The 20,394-nt window shown below is 45.6% G+C and overlaps 1 protein-coding gene across 18 annotated transcripts in view; it reads left to right on the top strand.

Annotated features, from left to right (window-relative positions):
- The window catches only part of magi2a (membrane associated guanylate kinase, WW and PDZ domain containing 2a), a 94,038-nt gene that overhangs the window by 43,080 nt on the left and 30,564 nt on the right, over positions 1-20,394 (top strand). For 16 of the 18 annotated variants that reach the window (XM_028955607.1, XM_028955612.1, XM_028955611.1 and 13 more), the window contains 6 exons: positions 10,082-10,201; positions 11,676-11,891; positions 13,068-13,266; positions 13,631-13,710; positions 18,617-18,674; positions 20,188-20,309. In XM_028955607.1, coding sequence (XP_028811440.1) covers positions 10,082-10,201; positions 11,676-11,891; positions 13,068-13,266; positions 13,631-13,710; positions 18,617-18,674; positions 20,188-20,309 — 795 coding nt within the window. Of the gene's footprint in view, positions 1-1,688; positions 1,957-3,730; positions 3,795-10,081; positions 10,202-11,675; positions 11,892-13,067; positions 13,267-13,630; positions 13,711-18,616; positions 18,675-20,187; positions 20,310-20,394 lie in introns of those variants that run through there. The other 2 variants (XM_028955613.1, XM_028955617.1) reach the window with 2 other exon arrangements.

The raw sequence follows: 20,394 nt of genomic DNA, 5'->3' as shown, positions 1-20,394 counted from the left end.
AGATGCCACTGAGCAAAGCACCGTCCCCACACACTGCTCCCCGGGCCCCTGTCATGGCTGCCCTCTGCTCACCAAGGGTGATGGGCTAAAAGCAGAGGATTTTGTGGTGTGCACCAAGTACTGTGCTGCAGTGTTTCACAATGACAATCACATTATGTAATAGATTGCACCTTGGACTGTGTGTGTGTATGGAGTGGTCATTATACAGCTTGTCCGATATGTGCCTGTATAAAATCACTATATGAGGTGGTGTCTGTTCCCCCTACCCCTCACCTAAAAAATACAAACCCTCAGTTGGGTAAATATATGAATACATTTTCCACGACATTATATACATAAACCCTCTGCTCAAGTTATTATTTGCTCCACGCTGTAAGACTGTTAAGTTTCCAAGAACACAGAGTGTTTCGCCCCGAGCGAAGAGCCGAGCTGTGAACGGGAAGAGCTTTATGAATAATGCATTCGGCGTTTGTTCATTATTGATGTGTTTTTTTTTTTATTAGCTTATATGCATGAAATGTGATTTTAGTGGAACCGAGGCCAGAATTTTGGGTCAGTTCAGTGTTTTATTTAAATTCCTGTAGATGCTTGATAGCACGGATCTCTCTGTAGCATGCTTCACTGCAGTACAGCGCCAGTCCTTCAGCCAGGTGGAGAGGAGACATTTGCCCTGCTGGAGAGTGGAGTTCTCCTGTGCTTGTGTGGAGATCCGGGTGAGGGATCACGCACGTGTGAGGAACTGCTGAGCGCAAGAGTGGGGGTCAAGAATCAAGTTTTCTGGCCAAGTATGAATTTTGATTCTGGCAATGTTGCATAATTATTGTATACACGGTGGTCTGGGGATAGGGGTGTATTGTACACAGTGACATCATCAGTAATAAAAATTTCTCACAACACAACATTAGCCGCCTATACCATCACTGTGCTCTTCTCCATGTAATGATTGCCTCCTTTACATGAATGCATTCTTCACACAGAGGTTGGTCAGTAATATCATGACCACAAAAGGTGTCCCACTTATGGTGTTACATAACAGTAAGGAAAATAATCTGATTTTTATCTCTAAAGCTGTCTGTCATGCCTTGGTAATAATTCTTGATGCATGATGATTAATTTTCTTTTTCACTCACTACAACACCAGCCCAATCTTATAGCTTGAAATTTTTCGCAAAATTTTTTTTTACAGTTTTAGATCGTCTGTTTTCAGAATCGTTTGCTTCGATACTGGGATGCATCTTAAAACCTTATAGCTGATATTTATAAAAGAATGAAATATTACAACGTGTACACATTGCCGAGGACAGTCCCATTTGATCAGTCATGTGTGTGTGTGTGTTCCCTGAGTGAGACGAGCTTTCGCCTGGTCTCCTGCGCCGACTGTAATTGGAGCAGCAGTGAAGTAAATGACAGGAGAAACTGTGGTGTTTACAGAAACAAAAACCTACAGACATCATCTACAGTCTCAGCGCTGTCTCCAGCAGGAAACGTGCACAGCAATGTTCTCAGTAGCACGTGGTAATAAGTAGTAGAACATCAAAGGACGAGCTCCCTGCCAAATTCTTTGTGCCACTGCATGGTGACAGGGACCCGGCGATTAGGCTGACGACAGCATGTTCTGACCTGAGATCAGTACGCACGCGTACAAGTTGGTAGCCAGAGGCAGTACAGCTCATTCGTGACATCATCCCACCGGTCTTCCTCAGTCAGAGATGCCTCCTGGCTGTTTGGACGAGCGGAGGACCAGGCATCAGGATGAAATTTGGGCTGAACTCCTCAGACTGAGCATGCTGGTGGAGGGTTTTGATTTTTTTTCCCCACCTGTGGCTTCTGTAGATTCTCAAGTGAAAATATATGTACGTCCCGTCTATGCAAAAAGACAGAAGAAAGAGTTTTTTTTCTCCCCAGGGAAAATCTAAACTAAGTGCAAAGAGAACATGATCAAGTCCCTGCGCAGTGGTAGGTACATGCTCTCTGTGTGTTTGTTTGTTGCAATGTTGCCAGGTGATGGGAACTGGTGCAGGGACAAAAAAATCAATAGAGTCTGGTACTTCCTCTAGCGAAACTTTATTAATGCATTGGTATTCAGGATGGGTGTATTGGGGTTTAAGTGGAACACTGTGTGTGATGAAGAAAGGGCAGAACAGAAGAAAATTGTGCAGCAATTTCTTTTTAAAAAGCTGAATGTTTTTTTTTTCTCCTCACAGACCATGATCATATCATATTATATCATATCAACTGTCATAGATCAAATGGAGTGTGACATCATCATTATTGTGGGCAGTGTGTCTCTATTGGGAAGATAATGTGTAGACAACAAGTGTCTAGTTAAACATTAAGCATTAAACAATTTAAAAAATAACTGCAGGTGATAATATTACATAAAATAAAGTTACTGTTTTAATGTTCTTAATGTGTAATGAAGAACTGTGAGTGAAGAATTGTGTTATTTCAATGCAAGGAATCCAACAGCAAATTATTGCATTAAATTATATTTTAAATAATATAACTCGATTCATGCTTTTTAGCACCACTATTCGTGTCATAATTAATGGTGTAGAAAATATTAACATATCTGAATATTTCTAGAATGTGTTATTTTTTATATGAATTATTCATTAATGAACAATATAATTATAATTAATATTAATTAATTAATAATAGCTTATCTCTGACAACAAGTGCTGAAGACCACGTAGCCACATATTCAGTTCACAAGGTCAGTTTAAACATGAGCTCTGACAGGATGCCTTGTGTGTTGAAACGTGCGCTCCAAGGTGGTTGAGAGGGCGGCCTTGTTCTGTGGGTGTCTGCACAGTGGGTGTGAATGAGTTTGATTCCCGCCTGGTGATTCATCCAAAGGACGCCAGGGCCGAACATCTGCTCCTGCCCGCAGCCTTGGGTCGTTGAGCAGAGACAATGTGAGTCGACGTGGCGATGATGAGCTTTTTTTTTTTTCTGATTTTCTCGCTCTCATGGTCCTGATTATGTTTCCCGGCTGAACATCTCTCTCCATCGCCTGACGGTTCATCGTTCTCAGCATCGTTTCTGCTTTGTCCTGTCTCATTTTCGTCCTGTGTCTGGGACGATGGCTGAGGTTCTCCATCCGAACAGTCATCAGTAACGCCATGGACGTCCCTGCCTCCAGCTGCCACCTGCAAGAGCTAAAACTATTAATGGAATTCTGGGAAGGGGGCGTGCAGGCTGCCCCTTCAATCCTCGGGTTCTCAAATCAATCCTGCGCCAGGCTGACAGAAAGGGACAAAGTTACGGACTCTGAGCTGATCAAGCCCGTCTGTGCGGTCGTGAGACTGTCGGCTGCACTTTCATTAGCGCTGCAGCCTCTTCTCGGGTGTCCTGCGGCGAGCGCGAGATTTAATCAGGGCAGATTACGGCAGGCGAGACCTCGGGCTGCCGAACAAGGCAGGGTGCACATGCCAAGCCCGGTGTTTCTGCTGTGCAAACAGAAAAGCCGCGATTCTCTCGCCCCGACCCGGCCGTTCTCGGCTGCGCGCCCTGCCCTCGTCACCGCATGTGCGGAATGTCTCCCTAATCCTGCCCTAACACCCCGGCAGTGGGGCAGTCCTGCCATTTCCTAATTGGCTAATGGTCAGATGAGTATCAACACAATGCCCCTTGCTGACACCGCCTCTCACATCACAACAGAGGGATTATGGGAGATCAGCAGTGTGCTGTCGAAACAAAAGCAAGAGCCAGGCGTGCTCCGGCACCTCTCCACTGACGGACACATGGGACAGAGGCAAAACCCACCGTACGACACCATCGTTTCAACATCAGTACGTTTCAACATCAATACCACAATGGTATTGACACTTTACAATAGGGTTTTTGAAATTAATCTCATTTAGGGCCGCAACAACGAATCGATTGAATCGATAAAAATCGATTACTAAAAGAGTTGGCAACGAATTTCCTAATCGATTCGTTATGTCGCGCGACACGGAGACGTTTGATTATTAAAAAAAAACTTTATTTGAGCGCGGAGCGGAGTGAACACACTCGGTCTCTATCGCGCACAGATGCTAGCAGAGTTTGGCGCCTCATAGACAGCGTGGAGCAAAAAAAAAAAAAAAGTGGAGGTAGAGGACAGATACATGGGGGAGGCAGAGAAATCTGTGCGAAAATATGCAAAAGCGACATGGCACGGCACGGGAGCACCACGGCAATGATGCAGCACCTGAAACGCAAACATGTTGGAGTGTTTGAGTAGGAAGAAGGGAGTTCATCAGCAGGGGAAGTCACCACAGAATCCTACTTTTGTTCCGGTTTGAAGTGAGGAACGTAATGTCCCTGGTGCTGGTGTTTAACTCGCCGCGGAGGAGAACTAGACGGGGACTTACAGCGCCACCTACAGGTGTGGAGGGGGGATGAAACAGCGTTCGGACTAGTTCTCTGCGTCTTCGCGTGGACGACACTTAACCCTAAGTTGCTCCAGGGGGACTGTCCCTGTTACTACTGATTGTAAGTAGTTGGATAAGGGCGTCTGATAAATGCTGTAAATGTAAATGTAAATGTTTACCCGTCATCCAGCTTGACAGGCATGACACGTTAGCGTTAGCGCGTTAATAACAGTAATAAAGCAGGGGTGCTATAGTTACTTTGCATTAAAAGACTTAAGTCATGTTTTTATTCGCTAGCCTTTTTTGGACCATTCATTTTTCAATCTGTTGTCATGTATAGCTTCACTGCAAAAAAAGCTTTTCTTACTTAGTAATTTTGTCTCGTTTCCAGTCCAAATATCTAAAAAAATCTTAAATCAAGATTACTAGACAAGAAAAACGGCATGAGAAAATTAAGTGATGCTTAAAACTTCTGTTTGAGATTATATCTCATTAAGATTAGTTTTCTTACCCCATTGGCAGATAATTTTGCTTGTTTTAAACAATCACTTAATTTTGAGATGTTTTATCAGAAAACAAGACATCATTTCTTATGCTTTTTCATGTGTCTAGTAAATGTATCTTGATTTAAGATGTTTTAGAGATTTGGACTGAAATCAGGACAAAACTACTAAGTTAGAAAAGCATTTTTTGCAGTGTGTGTGTGTGTGTGTCAGTGTGAGAGTTTGTTAGTGTGTGCGTCTGCGAGTGTGTGCATCTGCAGTGTAGTGTAGAGAACAAGTTCTGACATTCAAACAAATCCTGTTAAATTTTCTATTGCGATTTGTATTGTTCTTTATTTTTTTATAAATTATTTATCGTTCTGGCAGCTCAGGTGGCACTTTATTAAAAAAAAAAAGTCGATATTTGGCAGAAACATGTGTATGTTTTTTGTGTTAGTCAATTTCAATTTTAATTTATTATTATTATAACAGCTCAAGGAGCAACATGTTTGTGCACTTTCTAAAGATTTTGGTTCTGTTTTTGAATAAAGGGTTGGAAATGAATGCTTTTTTTTTTTTTTTTTTTTAAAGCCGATTCTACGATTAATAAAAAAAAATCGGAAGATTAATCGATTATTAAAATAATCGTTAGTTGCAGCCCTAATCTCATTCATAATCGATCATCCATCACGAATGGATGAATCTGCAGTGCAGAACATAATCGGTTATACCATAATGTTGTTGCTTGGTGATTTTCTGGCGGCAATATAAAAATTGTGGCTGCCTGATCTGAGTACATCGCTGCTCCGGGTAGGTTTGTAGCTTTGACTGGTGTTTCACTGGCGTTCACATGGCGCTGCTTAACATTCGTCACAGGTTAACGCTCGTCACTGTGGAACGTTTGTTGGGATGCCCGCAGAAAATGAAAACGTATGCAACGTCATTCAATGGCATCCAAGCACACAGCCAACCGAACGCTGGGGCTGAACACTGTATGGATGCTTCGATTTGCACCAATGAACACCAGAAAAATGCCTGATTCACCTCACTGTCATATTTAAAAATATAATGTGAAGTAATGTAGAAAATGTGATAGTCAAGGCATCGCCAATCGTAACCAAATTGAATTGTAAGACCAGCTAAGGCTTACACCTCTGCTTTAATGAATACCAGTTCCTTCAGTTTCCACAACAAAAATGTATTCAACTCTATGGGCACTATTTTCAACTCTATGGGCACTATTTTATAGGGTGGTAGTAGCCTAGTGGGTAACACACTCGCCTATGAATCCAGGTTCAAATCCCACATACTACAATTGTGGCCCTGAGCAAGACACTTAACCCCGAGTGTCTCCAGGGGGGGACTGTCCCTGTAACTACTGATTATAATTCGCTCTGGATAAGGCCGTCTGATAAATGCTGTAAATGTACATTTTCATGCTGATGCCAGGTTTCAGCACTGCATGCTACGTATGGGGCTTGTGGGAAAGTATCATTATGGAGGGTAGGTCGTGTGGAAGGTAACGTGCAACTAAACACTGTCAGTGCTTGGTATACAGTATACATAATGCTGACTTGGGGCACGGTAATTTGGTGACAGAGTTCATGACAGCACCTTGCAGGCAGGGCTTAACACGCTCAAGCTATGATGCAGAAGGAACGGACGAAACTAAAGGGAGAATCTCGGCACCCAGTCCTAGACACCAAACCCTTTACTGTTCTCATGCACACAGAACCACACAGTCGCTTCCTGTGATGCATCACCAGCCGCCGTTGCCGCTGGCTGTCACATTGTCATTTAGACCAGAGGCAGAGGAAGTAGGTCGCCGTCTCACTCTCTCCTCCTCTCAGTCTGAAAGGTATGCAGGCAGCCTTCCACTCGACTTGTGCCTCAGGTTTCTCTCACACCTCTGCCTTCAGCTTGCCGTTCCGCCTCTGCCTCTGTCTCGACTCCAGTTTCCCTCTTAACCCTGGGATTCCACCGGCTGTGTTCCTGTTTTCTGTGGTTAACAACATTACTGAAAAGAGTTTAATGGTTGTTGGAAAGGATGCAACGAGCCGGTCTCAGCCTCAACCTCCATCTGTCACCTTGCACTGCAGACAGGGTGGCTGACGGCTTTGATGTGTCTCGAGGTCCAGCGTATGCTGGACAGAGCAGGAGGAGACAGGACAGAGGTGGCCCAAAGCCTTTTGCTGGAGTCTTGTCACATCGAGGCGGCCGGGCACTAACTCATCGCACCATGAAACCCTTTCACCGGGTCCAAGAGGAGGTGGAAGAGGAGAGGCGGAATTAGACCTCAGAACTCTTTTTATTTTATATGTCCACCTCAAAGCTCTAACAAATCTCTGGGTGACAAACTGAACTGTCATCGTTTCATTGAGTGTTAGTGGGGATCGTTCAAGTCATGTCAATTTAATTTATAAAACACATTTAAAAGCAAATACAGGATGTTAACGAGATGAAATGAGCACATGGAGCCCTAAAGTCAAGAATTAGCTTCACCTTCATTCGGGGTATATATCGTAGGAATGCTTTGTTGCTCCGATGCGATCCTACAGATGTCCCAACCTCCTGACGTTGTTGTGGTTTGAAAAGAATAGGGGCGTCTCCAGCACTCAGGCAACATAACCACCACATAACCACTTCAGAATTTGTGTGTGTTGAATGTACTGGTGCACAATGGCTGCTATCATATCATGCAGGTAGACCCTGAACCTCAGTGGTGGTGTGTCTTCGTGTGTTCAGTTTTTTCATTTAGCTCTTTCACATTTACAGGGTGTTGATCAGGGACAACATGAAAGTCTCGGGGTCACTCTGTGTTCAGGTGGGTCTTTATTGACTAGGCTTTGGCACCCATGCGTTGTGCTAATTCTGCACACATTGAGCTGAAATTGCTCAGAATAAAGAACGCATAGGAACCGTATAGGGGGTGACGGTGGAAAATCCCCCACTGGGTACAGCTGCTAATTACAGTCCCCTGACATGAAGACTCCTCTTTGAAGTGGTGTGTGTAGGCCGTTGGGGGAGCTTGTCACGTAATCTGTGACTGAGACCCCGCTGCTGTAGGAGGATCACCTGGGACTCAGAATGTGTCTCCCGGAATGCATTGGTCACTATGACTACAGACCGAACAAGGTCCTACAGTCATAAATGGAGGAACATAAATGGTGTCTTTGTAATAGGCTTCTCTGGAATGATTGGTGGATGAAATAAAGAGAAGTTTAGCGAAGCATGCTTCACAGAAAGAGGAGAAGAACGTCCTCAACAATTTCCTCTCCCCATTTAAAGACTGATTAATCAACAAATTGAGCTTCAAGACAGTGTTTGGCAAGCAATTTAATGCTCTTAGTGGATCCATTTTCCTTTCATTACATCATTTCATGCCTGGACAGTCGGCAGCATTGAGAGATAAAGAGAATGTGTCCCCCGCCCCCCTCCAAAAAATGTGAAAGATTAATTTCGGTGTGTCTTGTCTCCAATCTGTCCAGTCTGCCGAGGGGTTTTTAATTCACATCTCTGGAGTCGGACACATCCAAATGGAAAGTGGCTGGTGGCTTGTGGCTTGAGATGGTCATGTCAGAATGTGACACCATTGTAAGATAATGCAGAAATCCGATTGTCTGTTTCTTCTCAGTGTTGAGGCCAATCACAAGTCAAACCTCCACTCCAGTCATTTTTGTGCCTGAGAATCATTGTGAACTGAAGCTGTACCCTGCTTACATAACCACCACATAGCTTTGATCAGGTGAAGAAATTGAATAAAATCTACTTGTGATAAAATGTACTACGTTATGAATTATGATCAATCTAGCAGCCAAACTGTTATGAAGTGAATATTTGATCCTTGAAGTTGGTATTGGCGAGTGTACGGATGGACAAGGACCAAATTATGATGTGAAGATGATTGGAACATGGCATGTCCAAACCAGCAACTCTCTGTGGGATGTTCCTGTTCTGGTTAGGACATGCCAAAAGTGGCCTTTCAGCACAAAATAATGTATAATGCATTATGCAACAATGAGTTTGAGGTGTTCAGTTGGCTTTCAAACTTCCTGACTCTGTGAGATATGCTGGAGAAACAAGTTCAATCCATGGAGGCATCATAACGTACAGGACTTAAATGATCTGCTACTGATGGCCTGGTTTCAGATACCACAGCATACCTTTAGAAGTATTTTACTAAGGTATTCTTTATAAATGTAACTATTTATTCATAATGATAATATTGAATATTGGGGCAGTGGTGACCTAGCGGTTTAGGAAGTGGTCCCATAATCAGAAGGTTGCTGGTTTGAATCCCGATCCGCCAAGGTGCCACTGAGGTGCCACTGAGCAACAGCACCATCCCCACACACTGCTCCCCGGGCGCCTGTCATGGCCGCCAACTGCTCAGCAAGATGATGGGTTAAATGCAGAGGACACAGAAAAGCAGTTTAAAGCATGTAGAGGGGTAAAATTCAGGTGAAATTTTGTTCCTTTCAGAAAATAACAACATTGACGCCCGTATCATCAGCAACATGAGAGCATTGCCCTGCTCTGCAGCTTATTCATGTCCGAGAGAGGTAATTATACGGCATCGTGAACGTCACTGACAGATTAGAATATGCAGCATGTGTGTTTGTGTGTGGGTGAGTTGCCGCCGCCGCGCCCACCGCCAGTTAGCGCCACTCTGGATCCGGTAACGACCTTGTTACTCCCGCAGTGCGTGGAGGAGGCTGGAATTCATTTTCGCATTAGTTTAGCGGCACAGGCCTGTGGGACTCAGAGTGGCGATTGGCAGCAGCCGCTGTGTGTTGCACTCAGCGAGGGGCTTCATTGATCCAGATGCTGGGGATGCGCTCGTTGTCGGGGGAAACGTGGCCGGCATCATTCTGCTGTAGCTCAGGGTATCGATTGATCGGCGACTATTTTTTTCCAGTGTGTTTCTCTGTTCCTCGAGAAAGTTGCATCATGGCTTTCATTTTGTGAGCCCCATTCTTTCACCTTGCCGCAAAAAATAGCAGACACATGTCAGCTGCTTAAATATTCCTTTGTATGGAGGAGTGTGGAAAAAACGAGCGGTCTTCTGCAGCCCCGCCGATTCGGCTCTTTCCCCCCCCCCATCGGTGATGTGAGGCGCATAAGAAGTGCGGTTTAATCAGCGTGACGAGGTTGAGTGTTTCTTGAAAAGTCCTGCCTTGTACGTTCTTATTATAGCCTCGGACAGAGGACTGACTCCGCCTCTCTGATTCACCTCGACAGGTACCACTCGACAGCCCAGAGAGGGAGAGGTCCCCGGGGTGGACTACAACTTTGTCAGTGTCGAACAGTTTATGGAACTGGAGAAAAGTGGTGCCTTGCTGGAGAGTGGAACATATGAAGGTACGATAGTGTCCCGACGAATTACACCATGTGTAATTCCACAACTTTTAAATGAAGTGTACAATAACTGATATTAAAATGGATTATGTCTGAACACCAACCTCAATTATGTACTGTGCAAAATGGGTAGTTGGTTCCTTATCACTATCTTTTTATTTCTTTAAATACAGATGACATTAGAGAACATAACCTACACACTCTTTCTGTATAGTGCTGGGAAAATATGACCCCTAACTTCCTAATTATTTAGTTTGTTCCTAATTAAATATGACCCCTTACTTCCTAACTATTTAGTTCCTAACTAAATATGGCCCCTAACTTCCTAATTATTTAGTTTGTTCCTAACTAAATATGGCCCCTTACTTCCTAACTATTTAGTTCCTAACTAAATATGACCCCTTACTTCCTAACTATTTAGTTAGTTCCAAACTAAATATGGCCCCTAATTTCCTAACTATTTTCCCAGCAATATACAGAAAGAGTGTGTAGGTTATGTAATGTAATCTGGGGTGACATCCTGTTTACATTTACATTTTACATTTACAGCAGTTATCAGACGCCCTTATCCACAGCGACAATCAGTAGTTACAGGGACAGTCCCCCCCCCAGGAGACACTCAGGGTTAAGTGTCTTGCTCAGGGACACAATGGTAGTAAGTGGGGTTCTTCTGGTTCATAGGCGAGTGTGTTACCCACTAGGCTACTACCGTCATGTTAGTAGCTGTTAGTAAGTCCCGTGTAAGCACTTCCTTTGTCGCCATGGATATGAGGCTGTATGGCCTTACTATAGTAAACTGTGTATTGACAGCTATTACACACACATTCTAAAACTGCACTACCTGGCAACCGCTGTTAATAGTCCATGGTGAATTTAACACTCGACTGGCAATAGTAATGCTGGACAATTAATCAAAAATCTTTCTAGTACAATGACATAATCAGGTTATTTTTCTGTGTTCTGTTTTGCAGTGAAGTCTAATGTTTTCTGTTATACTATAAAACCCACAGATAATTTACAGTTGCCAGTTCCACTGGGGGACATTGGGAAAGCAGAGAACCCTGGGCAAACCCACATAAACACAGGGAGAGCATGTTAACTCCACAAACACTCCACACACACATAGCACGTAGTAAAATACTGCATTTTTGAACTTGTAAACAGAGGCCGGAAATTTAAAGGTCAACTAGTAAGGATTTTAAATATATGTGAATTAGCTTCTCCTGTGCCTTCGCGCTCCCGGCATCAACCCCTCTGAGCATTGTTTAATGTGACCTTCCATCCACATGGTGCTGATGGGCTCTTAATGACTTCCAGTGTCTGCTGGCAGATTACAGTGAGTGGCAGATGTAATTACAGAGCACAGGACAAATCTGAGCCATTGGCTGAACCGTAATATATCTGGTTGGTTTGTGTTATCGGTAGTTTTTGTAAGTTATTGCTGCGATGATGGTATTGCCTGACTTGCTGGTTGCAGATAATTATTACGGGACCCCCAAACCCCCGGCCGAGCCGTCAGCCCTGCTTCTAAATGTAACGGACCAGATCCTGCCAGGCGCCAACCCCAGCTCCGAGGGCAAGCGGAAACGGAACAAGTCCGTCAGTAACATGGAGAAGGCCGGCATGGAGCCCCCAGAAGAGGAGGAGGAGGAGAGGCCAGCTGTCAATGGCAACGGTGTGGCCGTCACCCCAGGTGAGGTTAAAGGTCAACCCTGCTGCTGTAACTAGTACTTGTAAGTGGCCCTGGATAATAAACCATGTTGTATCAGTGTAGTGCATTTTGCCTCACAGGCTTCAGGCAGTGCTTCGCAATGCTCTCTTTTCGGTTAGTGGTCTCTTCCAGTCACGTCAAAAGCAGCAGGCGGTTCACAAATGCCCATCGGTCTGACGGTCTGTCTTCCCAAATTTCAAGACATATTTGTGTGAGATAAATATTCAGTTTATAAAAATGATGGTTTGTGCTTTTTCAGATGCTGTGTTTGTATGTGGCTCCACCTCTGTAGTGCTCGCGAGCTCTGGTTATCCTGTATTATAACACATCTTGATTGCTGTGGCACCTCAGATCATTACAATACTGTGGGAAGTTATTGCCTGGTTTTTCTTTGTGATTTAATTCAAAAAGGTAAACCTTGAATCTATTTCTATAGTCAAAGAATTTGAGATAGTGGATTTCTGGACCTAATCATCAACACAGATTTTATCTGTAATTAATGTATTATATATGAAGAGGTGGTAGTAGCCTAGTGGGTAACACACTCGCCTATGAACCAGAAGACCCAGGTTCAAATCCCGCTTACTACCATTGTGTCCCTGAGCAAGACACTTAACCCTAAGTTGCTCCAGGGGGACTGTCCCTGTAACTACTGATTGTAAGTCACTCTGGATAAGGGCGTCTGATAAATGCTGTAAATGTAAATGTAAAATGAAGATTTCCTTGAAGTAATTTTTTGATATATGTTTCTGTTTAGAAACATACATTTAGTCTCACTAGTGTAATTTAAAGAATATAATTTGTCTATCAATAATATTTTAATTTATATTGAAGATAATTATGATATTTTTTCCTGGTTTTACTGCTGTTTTACTGTTACTTTTGTTGTGACTGTCTTCATGGACCTTCAGTAAATACTTCTAACTGGGACACATGAGTCTCTCTCTCTTTCTCTCTCTCTCCATCTCAGTTGTCCTGCCTTCGCTCCCTTTCACCCATCTTCCTGCCTGTCATTCTCACACTTTCACCTCCACCCCCATGGTCCCCACTAGTTTTCTCTCTCACTCATTCAACCTCCATCCCTCCGCCTCCCGTCTCTCCCTCCACCCCATATCCCGAGTCCTGCCTGCTCTCACAAGCTCTCCGTTCTGCCCTCAGAGTCCAGCGAACACGAGGACAAGAACCACAACCCTCCAGGAGACCAACTGCTGCAGGTCGAAACCCCCGCAGACGTGCCCAAAGACGAAGGCAGCGCGCCCAGCTTCCCCCCCAGGCTGGAGGATGAAGACGAGCTCGGTCCCCTCCCTGACAACTGGGAGATGGCGTATACGGAGAAGGGCGAGGTCTACTTCATTGAGTGAGTGAGATGAGTGTGTTTGCATGTTGATAAATGCAAATTTTGAGTTGGATTAATTCATTACAATCAGTGTTGAAGTGGGTGGTTATCAGGTAGCTGTGTGGGTGTGGTCCCGTGCCTCCTGTCTCAGTTGAAAGAGAAACCCCTCTGATTGGAGGACAGTGTGCTGAGTCGGCCGTTAGCACCTCAGGCGCAGAGAGACACGGAGCAAATTAAAATTATCGACCTGCGTTTTGTTCGCCTAAATCCTTCGTGGACCTGCAGTCCTCGTCGTCCTCATCGCCTTCCTCTGGACAGGAAATAAGGACTCTTTGGTCTCCGGCATTCCGGTGCCTCATTCTGTTCCTCCTGCTCTCCCTTCTAGTCACAACACCAAGACCACATCATGGCTGGACCCTCGACTGGCCAAGAAAGCCAAACCGCCCGAGGAGTGTAAAGAGGATGGTGAGTCTCTCGTCTTCTCATCAGCGGGTAAAAAACTGATCTGAGATCTGTTCAGATGACTCTATACTGAGCTCTCTAAGAGTCGGGGTGTGTGTTGATGTCTGAAGAGTGCGTGTGTGTGAAATTGTTTTGTATGGATGTTTTTTTTTTTGGACGAGTGTTTGGCATGAGTGATGAGGGATGTGACGTGTGGGCCTGTGTGGTAGCGTTACTAACAAAATTAAGAGAAATATGGTACAATAAAAATGGTAATGGAAAAGATGGCCACTGTTTTGTGAAAAACTTGTTTTAAAGTGCTGTTTATCATGACCTCTCAAGAGACTGAGACTGCTTTCATCACTTGTGTTTGTATGTGTGTGTGTCTGTGTGTCTGCGTGTGTGTGACTTACCCTGAGAGAGACACTTGTCATCACCACACCTGGTCCATTAATGCTCTGCTTAGTTAAAGGTTGGATGTGTGTGTGTGTGTGTGTGTGTGTGTGTGTGTGCATTTGACAGAGAGCAGCTCTGTCAGCTGATTCTCACAGTTCAAAGATACGTCAGTGGGGATCGGGTCAGAAGTCGTCACCAAAAGATCTCCATCTTTCCCTCAAGTTCCCTCCCTCCCCTCCCACTCTCTCAGTCACTCTTTCACTGCCATTCGCTGTTGCATAACTCCTGTCCTCCTTTGCTTTGGGAATGAAGAGGGAAGAAAATAGTACAAGTCTGGAATCAAAAGTCCGCTCTTCAGACGTTCCTGCTCGAAATCCGGTGTCTCGGCCACGTTCGGCAGAGCTGTCAGTTCCACTCGTTTATCTCGCCGCCTGTCTGCCCTTCATCCCCTCTTTTCTGCAAGCTTAGTGATGCAGAGAATCCCACTGACGTGTGCAAATAAAGCTGCACACACACGCACGCACGCACTTTTATCTGTCTGCATCAGTCACCACTTTTCACCGCGAGTTTTAGACTCATTTCAGGTGTGTTGTCTTTTTTAATAAAATTACTGAAATTTTTGTTTTGTTTTTTTTTCCTCACTTTTAAATCCCCACAAAACACACACACTAATAGAAACGTCACAGAGTCTGAATTAAACTCACGTCACAATAGAAATGTCAGCGGCGGTTGCATCTCCCGGGCGTGACGGATGCTGAGTCGGAGTGCGGTGTCTCTGCAGGGGGAACCTCCAGCGATGGAGCTGCAGACTCTGATTTAACTGGAGCCCACCATTAGCCTTTATTTTCACGGCAGCCTTGAAGGGACGGCCTGTGACCGAAATATTTACCCGTCTCAGATTTACAGTTCACGTCCAGTCTGTTAGAGACTCAAGACTCCAGAACCTTTTGCTTTCAACCCAGTGGTTTACTACATTAATATAAAACAGATATAAACAGGCTCGCTAGTTATTTGCATGTTATAGAGGAGGAACTACATTTCCACCCCAGCACATTTTTGTTGGTTATTTCTGAACCTTAATTATGTTTTTATCAACAACGTTTTTTAAAAGGGAGGGAACCTGTAGGCATGATTGACAGCGCTCACACACCCTTCTTCCTCAATCTGGGCAATTTGATGCATCACACGTTCTCCTCTCTATATCACCCTCAGTACCCCTTGTACACAGGTCACAACGCGACCACGCCCACTACCATTAATTTAAGTGTGATATTAGTGAACACGTCCCATGCGCTACAGCTAAATAGGTCCATAATGACAAAACAAAGGCGGGAGCTGTTGTACAATAAATATATAGAAGAGGTAAATTGAGGTAATTACAGGCAGTGGTGCTGTGAGGTGGTCAGGTTCTTTCTCTCCGCTCTCTCCTCCGGTTTCCTTTTCCTTTTGCGAGCCATGTCGGTGTTGGATGAAATTTTGTGTGCGGGCGGAGAGACACAGGGGAGTAGAGGACACCTGTCTGATGATGTATTGAATATTTGGCAACAGGCCTCGACGGACTCGTATGGAGATGAGTGTGGCGCGCTGCAGTTTGTCATGATGAAGAAGATGATGATGAATGAGTGAGTGTGTGTGCGCGCGTGGACGTCTCTTTCGGTCCCTCTGTGGAGTTTCTCTGGCTTTGTACCCAGGTCACGTATCTGATTGCTCAGAAGCCTGGTAAAAGCTAATCACCCTGAAGGGCTGCGTTTTTCCCTCCATCAGTCTTCTCTGAGTTTCCCTCCGTCCATCTCAGCCCCCATCACACACTTTGTTAACTCGTTTAGCAGGGCGGGGTTGAGGAGAAGAACTCTGCCGGGGCTGCGGGAGGTGGAATCGATTTGAGCTCCGCCATCACCCCGCCATGCCGGGTGGCCCCCGGGCGCTACGATGAGCGAATCGCTTCTGTTTTTACTCGACTGTGCCAACCCGCCACTTCCTGTCCTTCAAACAGATCTGCGCTTGTGTAGGAACAGGAAGTGGGGAAGAAACTGGTATCCACTGCTGCTGAATTTTATCAGCCTATAGGTCCTGTCAAGTGTGTGTGTGTGTGTGTGTGTGCGTGTGTTTGGTTTCGGGGTTCATGGTGTGTTTTAGAGGGGGGAGGGGTCTGTGGTGTGCTACAAAATGCCCTGATGTGAAAGAGCCCTCAGTTCAGCCCAAAAGGCCTCCTCTGCTGGTCGCCATGGAAACAGGATTCCGTTCCGCATGCCGGAGCCGGTGCCGCCAGTTTAAGGTGGCTTGGTGCTGAATCCGAAAACTGGGATTAAACCCTTGACCCGTTTGCACTTACAGGTGTGTGTGTGTGTGTCTGAGGTGGTGTGTGTTTCTCCTCTGCATGTTTTTGGAAGGTTTGTGTGTTAGATCGATTTCCTCCCCACATCTGTGCTACACTCCCTGCCAAGAACAGCACCGCGGCTTCACCACTGGAGTGGACTACGGAGCCGACGGGCCCTGCCGCGGCGGCCGATCTGAGAACGGCGTCCGGCTACAGAGACGCTCTTTTGTGCATGAGCTGCAGCGCTGCGGCGGCGACCGGGCCGATTAAATGCTCCTGAGTAAATGTTTCCGCAGCTGCCGTCTGCCACGGTCCACCAAGTGAGCTGCAGCTTCGCAAACCCGGCAACTTCCCGCCCACCGTACCTTTTAGTGTGGCGCTTCGTGCTCATCCATTTCTAAAAAAGGGTTTGTTGTCTTGGTCGGCCCCTCGGCCGCTTCGCGGAGTTGCCTCCTTTCTCAGACCAAATTAGAAAGGCCCGGATGAAATATGCATGAAGCTCGGAGCGTGAAGCTTCGCCGTCCCGCCCTGAGAGAGACTTCCACTAATGTACATCTGAACCAGAGGGTGGGAGAGATGAGAAGAGCCCCCTGCCGGTGATGAGAACAAACAGAATTAAGTAAATAACTGACGTCCTAGTAGACCCTCAGTGTGTGTGTGTGTGTGTGTGTGTGTGTGTTTTCTCTCTTGGATTTGCCCCTTATGCTTTAAAACAGCTCTGGGTTGTGCGCCGCCTGTAGACAGGTGTGTGCGCGTGTGTGTGTGTGTGTGTGTGTGTGTGTGTGTGTGCGTGTGTGTGATAGTGCACATCTGAGTGCTCATCTATTTGCCTGTTCAGAGTAGCGGGTCCACCGAGGCTGAGCAAAACGACACACACACTCACATCTAACACTGACTGCTGGGAGAGCATGACAACGCCACCTCCCAGTGCTGTTTCACAGCCACGGGGCAAATCCACAAGCTACACACACAGAAGTAATATCTTCCCTCTAACAAGCATTGTCTACCAGTTTCACTGCTGCTGCCAGAAGAGGGGAAAGAGACAGCAATAGATGTGTGCGTTTGTGTATTAGACATAGGCCAGTGGTTGGTTTAGCGGGTAAGGAAGTAGGTTGCCGTCCCCACACACTGCTCCCCGGGTGGCTTTCATGGCTGCTCACTGCTCACCAAGAGTGATGGGTTAAGTGCAAAGGACAGATTTCGTTGTCACAATGGCAATAATTATCACTTCATTTTATACGTCACCCAGGCTAAAGCTAATTGGACGTTATTTACATTTATGGCATTTAGCAGACGCTCTTGTCCAACCCAGCCACTGGGGATGAATGTAACACGTAAATGGGGAGGCTTGCGTCAGGAAGGGCATCCAGCATAAAATGTTTGTCGGGTCAGTTGTGTGGATAGCCAGACCGGCTGATCTTCTGTGGTAACCCCTAACGATAGCAGACGTCCTTATCCAGAGCAGCTTACAATCAGTAGTTACAGGGACAGGTTTCCTGGAGACACTCAGGGTTAAGACTTTGTGGTCTTCTGGTTCATATGTTTTTAACGTTTCAGTTCGAGTACCAGTACCTCCTGAGAAGAATGTCTTTGGAAAGAGGCTCTTTATTAATGAATTGCGGCAATTAGCTTGTTAGTTTTGACAGCCGTGGTTTTATTACATAATGCCTGTTCTGTACTCTGCATGTCTCGGCGTATGTGGCTGTAGTAGCTGTGAGCTGTAACTCCCACAGGCCCACGGGCTCCGCGTTCCCCCCCCCAAATAAAACCTTAATCTACACTAACTCACAGCATCATAGCCAAGCCAATGAATATTTACAGCATGCAAATCACAGGTGGCATAAATATTCAAGGATGTGCTGGCCTGGATTCAGCAGAGCGTCAGACGGCGGCGTCGGCAGGGACATCCTGCCAGCACATATCCCGCGCCACGGTCAGACCGGCGATCACGTTTCATCTTCAGACGGCGCCCGTTTCATCACCTTCGTGTCTCAGACGCAGAACACTAATTGCCGTGAAGACGAATAGGGCTATGAGGTTCTGTCAAGGTTCATTTTCAAAACAATAAATCGAGTTTTTGACGAGGAGACGGCAGATACCGGCGCGTTGATGAGCTCACACGGCGCAACCGCTGGAGATGAAGTTCTGGAGCTGCTGAATTATGCACTGTTCCCCTTCTGCTCTTTCCCTGACTGTCCTCTTTCTGCTTCCTCTCAGAGCTTCCCTATGGCTGGGAGAAGATCGATGACCCTGTTTATGGCAGCTACTATGTTGAGTAAGTTTCTCCTCCTTCATTAATTCTGCCTCAGATTTCCAGGCCGCTGTTCTCGGCTAATCAGATTCATTAGGCAGTCGCTATGCTGCAGCCAGGAAGCAGCTGTTCCCCTTTGTCGGTTTCTAATTTGGATCTCTGGGATTGTGTGTGTGTACGGAGGGGTAAAGAAAGTGGAAAGAAATATAGATAAAGTGCTTGTGTGTGTGTGTGTGTGTGTACATGATCGTTTTTCCTGCCGACACTGCAGTCCTCGGTGAGGTGTGTTTATTTTTATCACAGCACAGCAGATCCCAGGACTAAAAACAGACATAAGCACACACGTACAGGGAACGGAGTGCCACGTAAACTGTTTATATCGAATGCATATCAGCTACAGGCCTGTAAATGAACGCACCTGATGATAGCGCTTACAATTCCAAAACATTTCTAGCCGTTGCGATGACAGCGTGAGGCTTCGGTTGTGTGTGTGTTGTGGATTTGAAGGGAGCTGTCTGTGGTGTTGACCCCCGTGGTCACTGATTTTCATGGTGACCGAAGTCAAAAAGGACGTGTTCTTGAGTTGCTCAGAGCCCATGTGTTGCCATGGCATCTTAATAAGCCCATATATCAGTCAATCAAGTGCTGGCCATCTGGATGCCGGTGCACAGGGAGGAAACACATTTTCTGTCGAGCGAAGTGGGGGTAATTACCTCCGTCCCCACCTGCAGAAGGGCATGTGGAGAACAGAGGTGACGAAAAGGGTCCATTTACTTATTTTATGTATTCATAGTGTACCATTTGTAAATATGCTAATTTGATTATTTATTACATGGGAATCGTTGTAACATGAAGCATAATTCTGTTTACACACCATGCCATCAATGTTAATTCAGGTTAATAGACAACATGACACGACACTTAGCCAATGCTCTTATCAGCCTGCAGCTCCATGTAAACAGCTACTACACTTGGAGGCACCAGTGATGTGAATGCATGCTGATGCCGATTGGCCGTACGGATATATCCAGCGCATGGTAAAAAATATAAGACGCTCAATCAAGACTACCAAAGAATTAAAGACTGTTGTTGGACAGTTCCTATTGGTTCATCTGGTTCATAGGCAAAGGTGTTGCCCGCTGGGACGCTACCACCCATGTAGAGAACTCTATAATAGATTAGTGATGTGGAAGAAAGCTGTAGAGGCGTTGGGTCCAGCTTCGTGTAAAGATTGATTGTGTTTTGTGGAGGTCGGGCCTGGTTCGGTCTGGAATTAACAGCTGAAATATATTCAGCTGTATCAGATCACAGTGGCTCATCAGTTCAAGTGTCTAAATCGGCACGATATATGACTGTGTAGAAAGATGCAGCACATTATCATCCATAAGCAGCATTCCAGACTGGATCTACACTCTTCAAATGATAAAATAATCAAATGAAAAATATATGAACGTGCTATAAAAGACATAGCTCAGGGGCGTGGGCACTAATGTCAGTAAATTATTCAAAATTGGCATGTTTGTGTGCCTCACTGCAGCCACATAAACCGGCGGACGCAGTTCGAGAATCCAGTCCTGGAGGCCAAGAGGAGGCAGCAGGAGCAGGAGCAGCTGCAGAGTCAGGGGCTGTCGGCTCTCCCGCTGCCCACCGTGTACAGAGGTAAGAGTCTGACCAGCAGCTCCAGTGTGTGTGTGTGTGTGTGTTCACTCATTCACACTAACTGCTCTCTGTTTGACACCTAAAA

This window comes from Denticeps clupeoides, chromosome 15, assembly GCF_900700375.1.
Source record: "Denticeps clupeoides chromosome 15, fDenClu1.1, whole genome shotgun sequence".
NCBI classification, from domain to species: domain Eukaryota; kingdom Metazoa; phylum Chordata; class Actinopteri; order Clupeiformes; family Denticipitidae; genus Denticeps; species Denticeps clupeoides.
This window is presented reverse-complemented; position numbering and strand designations above follow the sequence as displayed.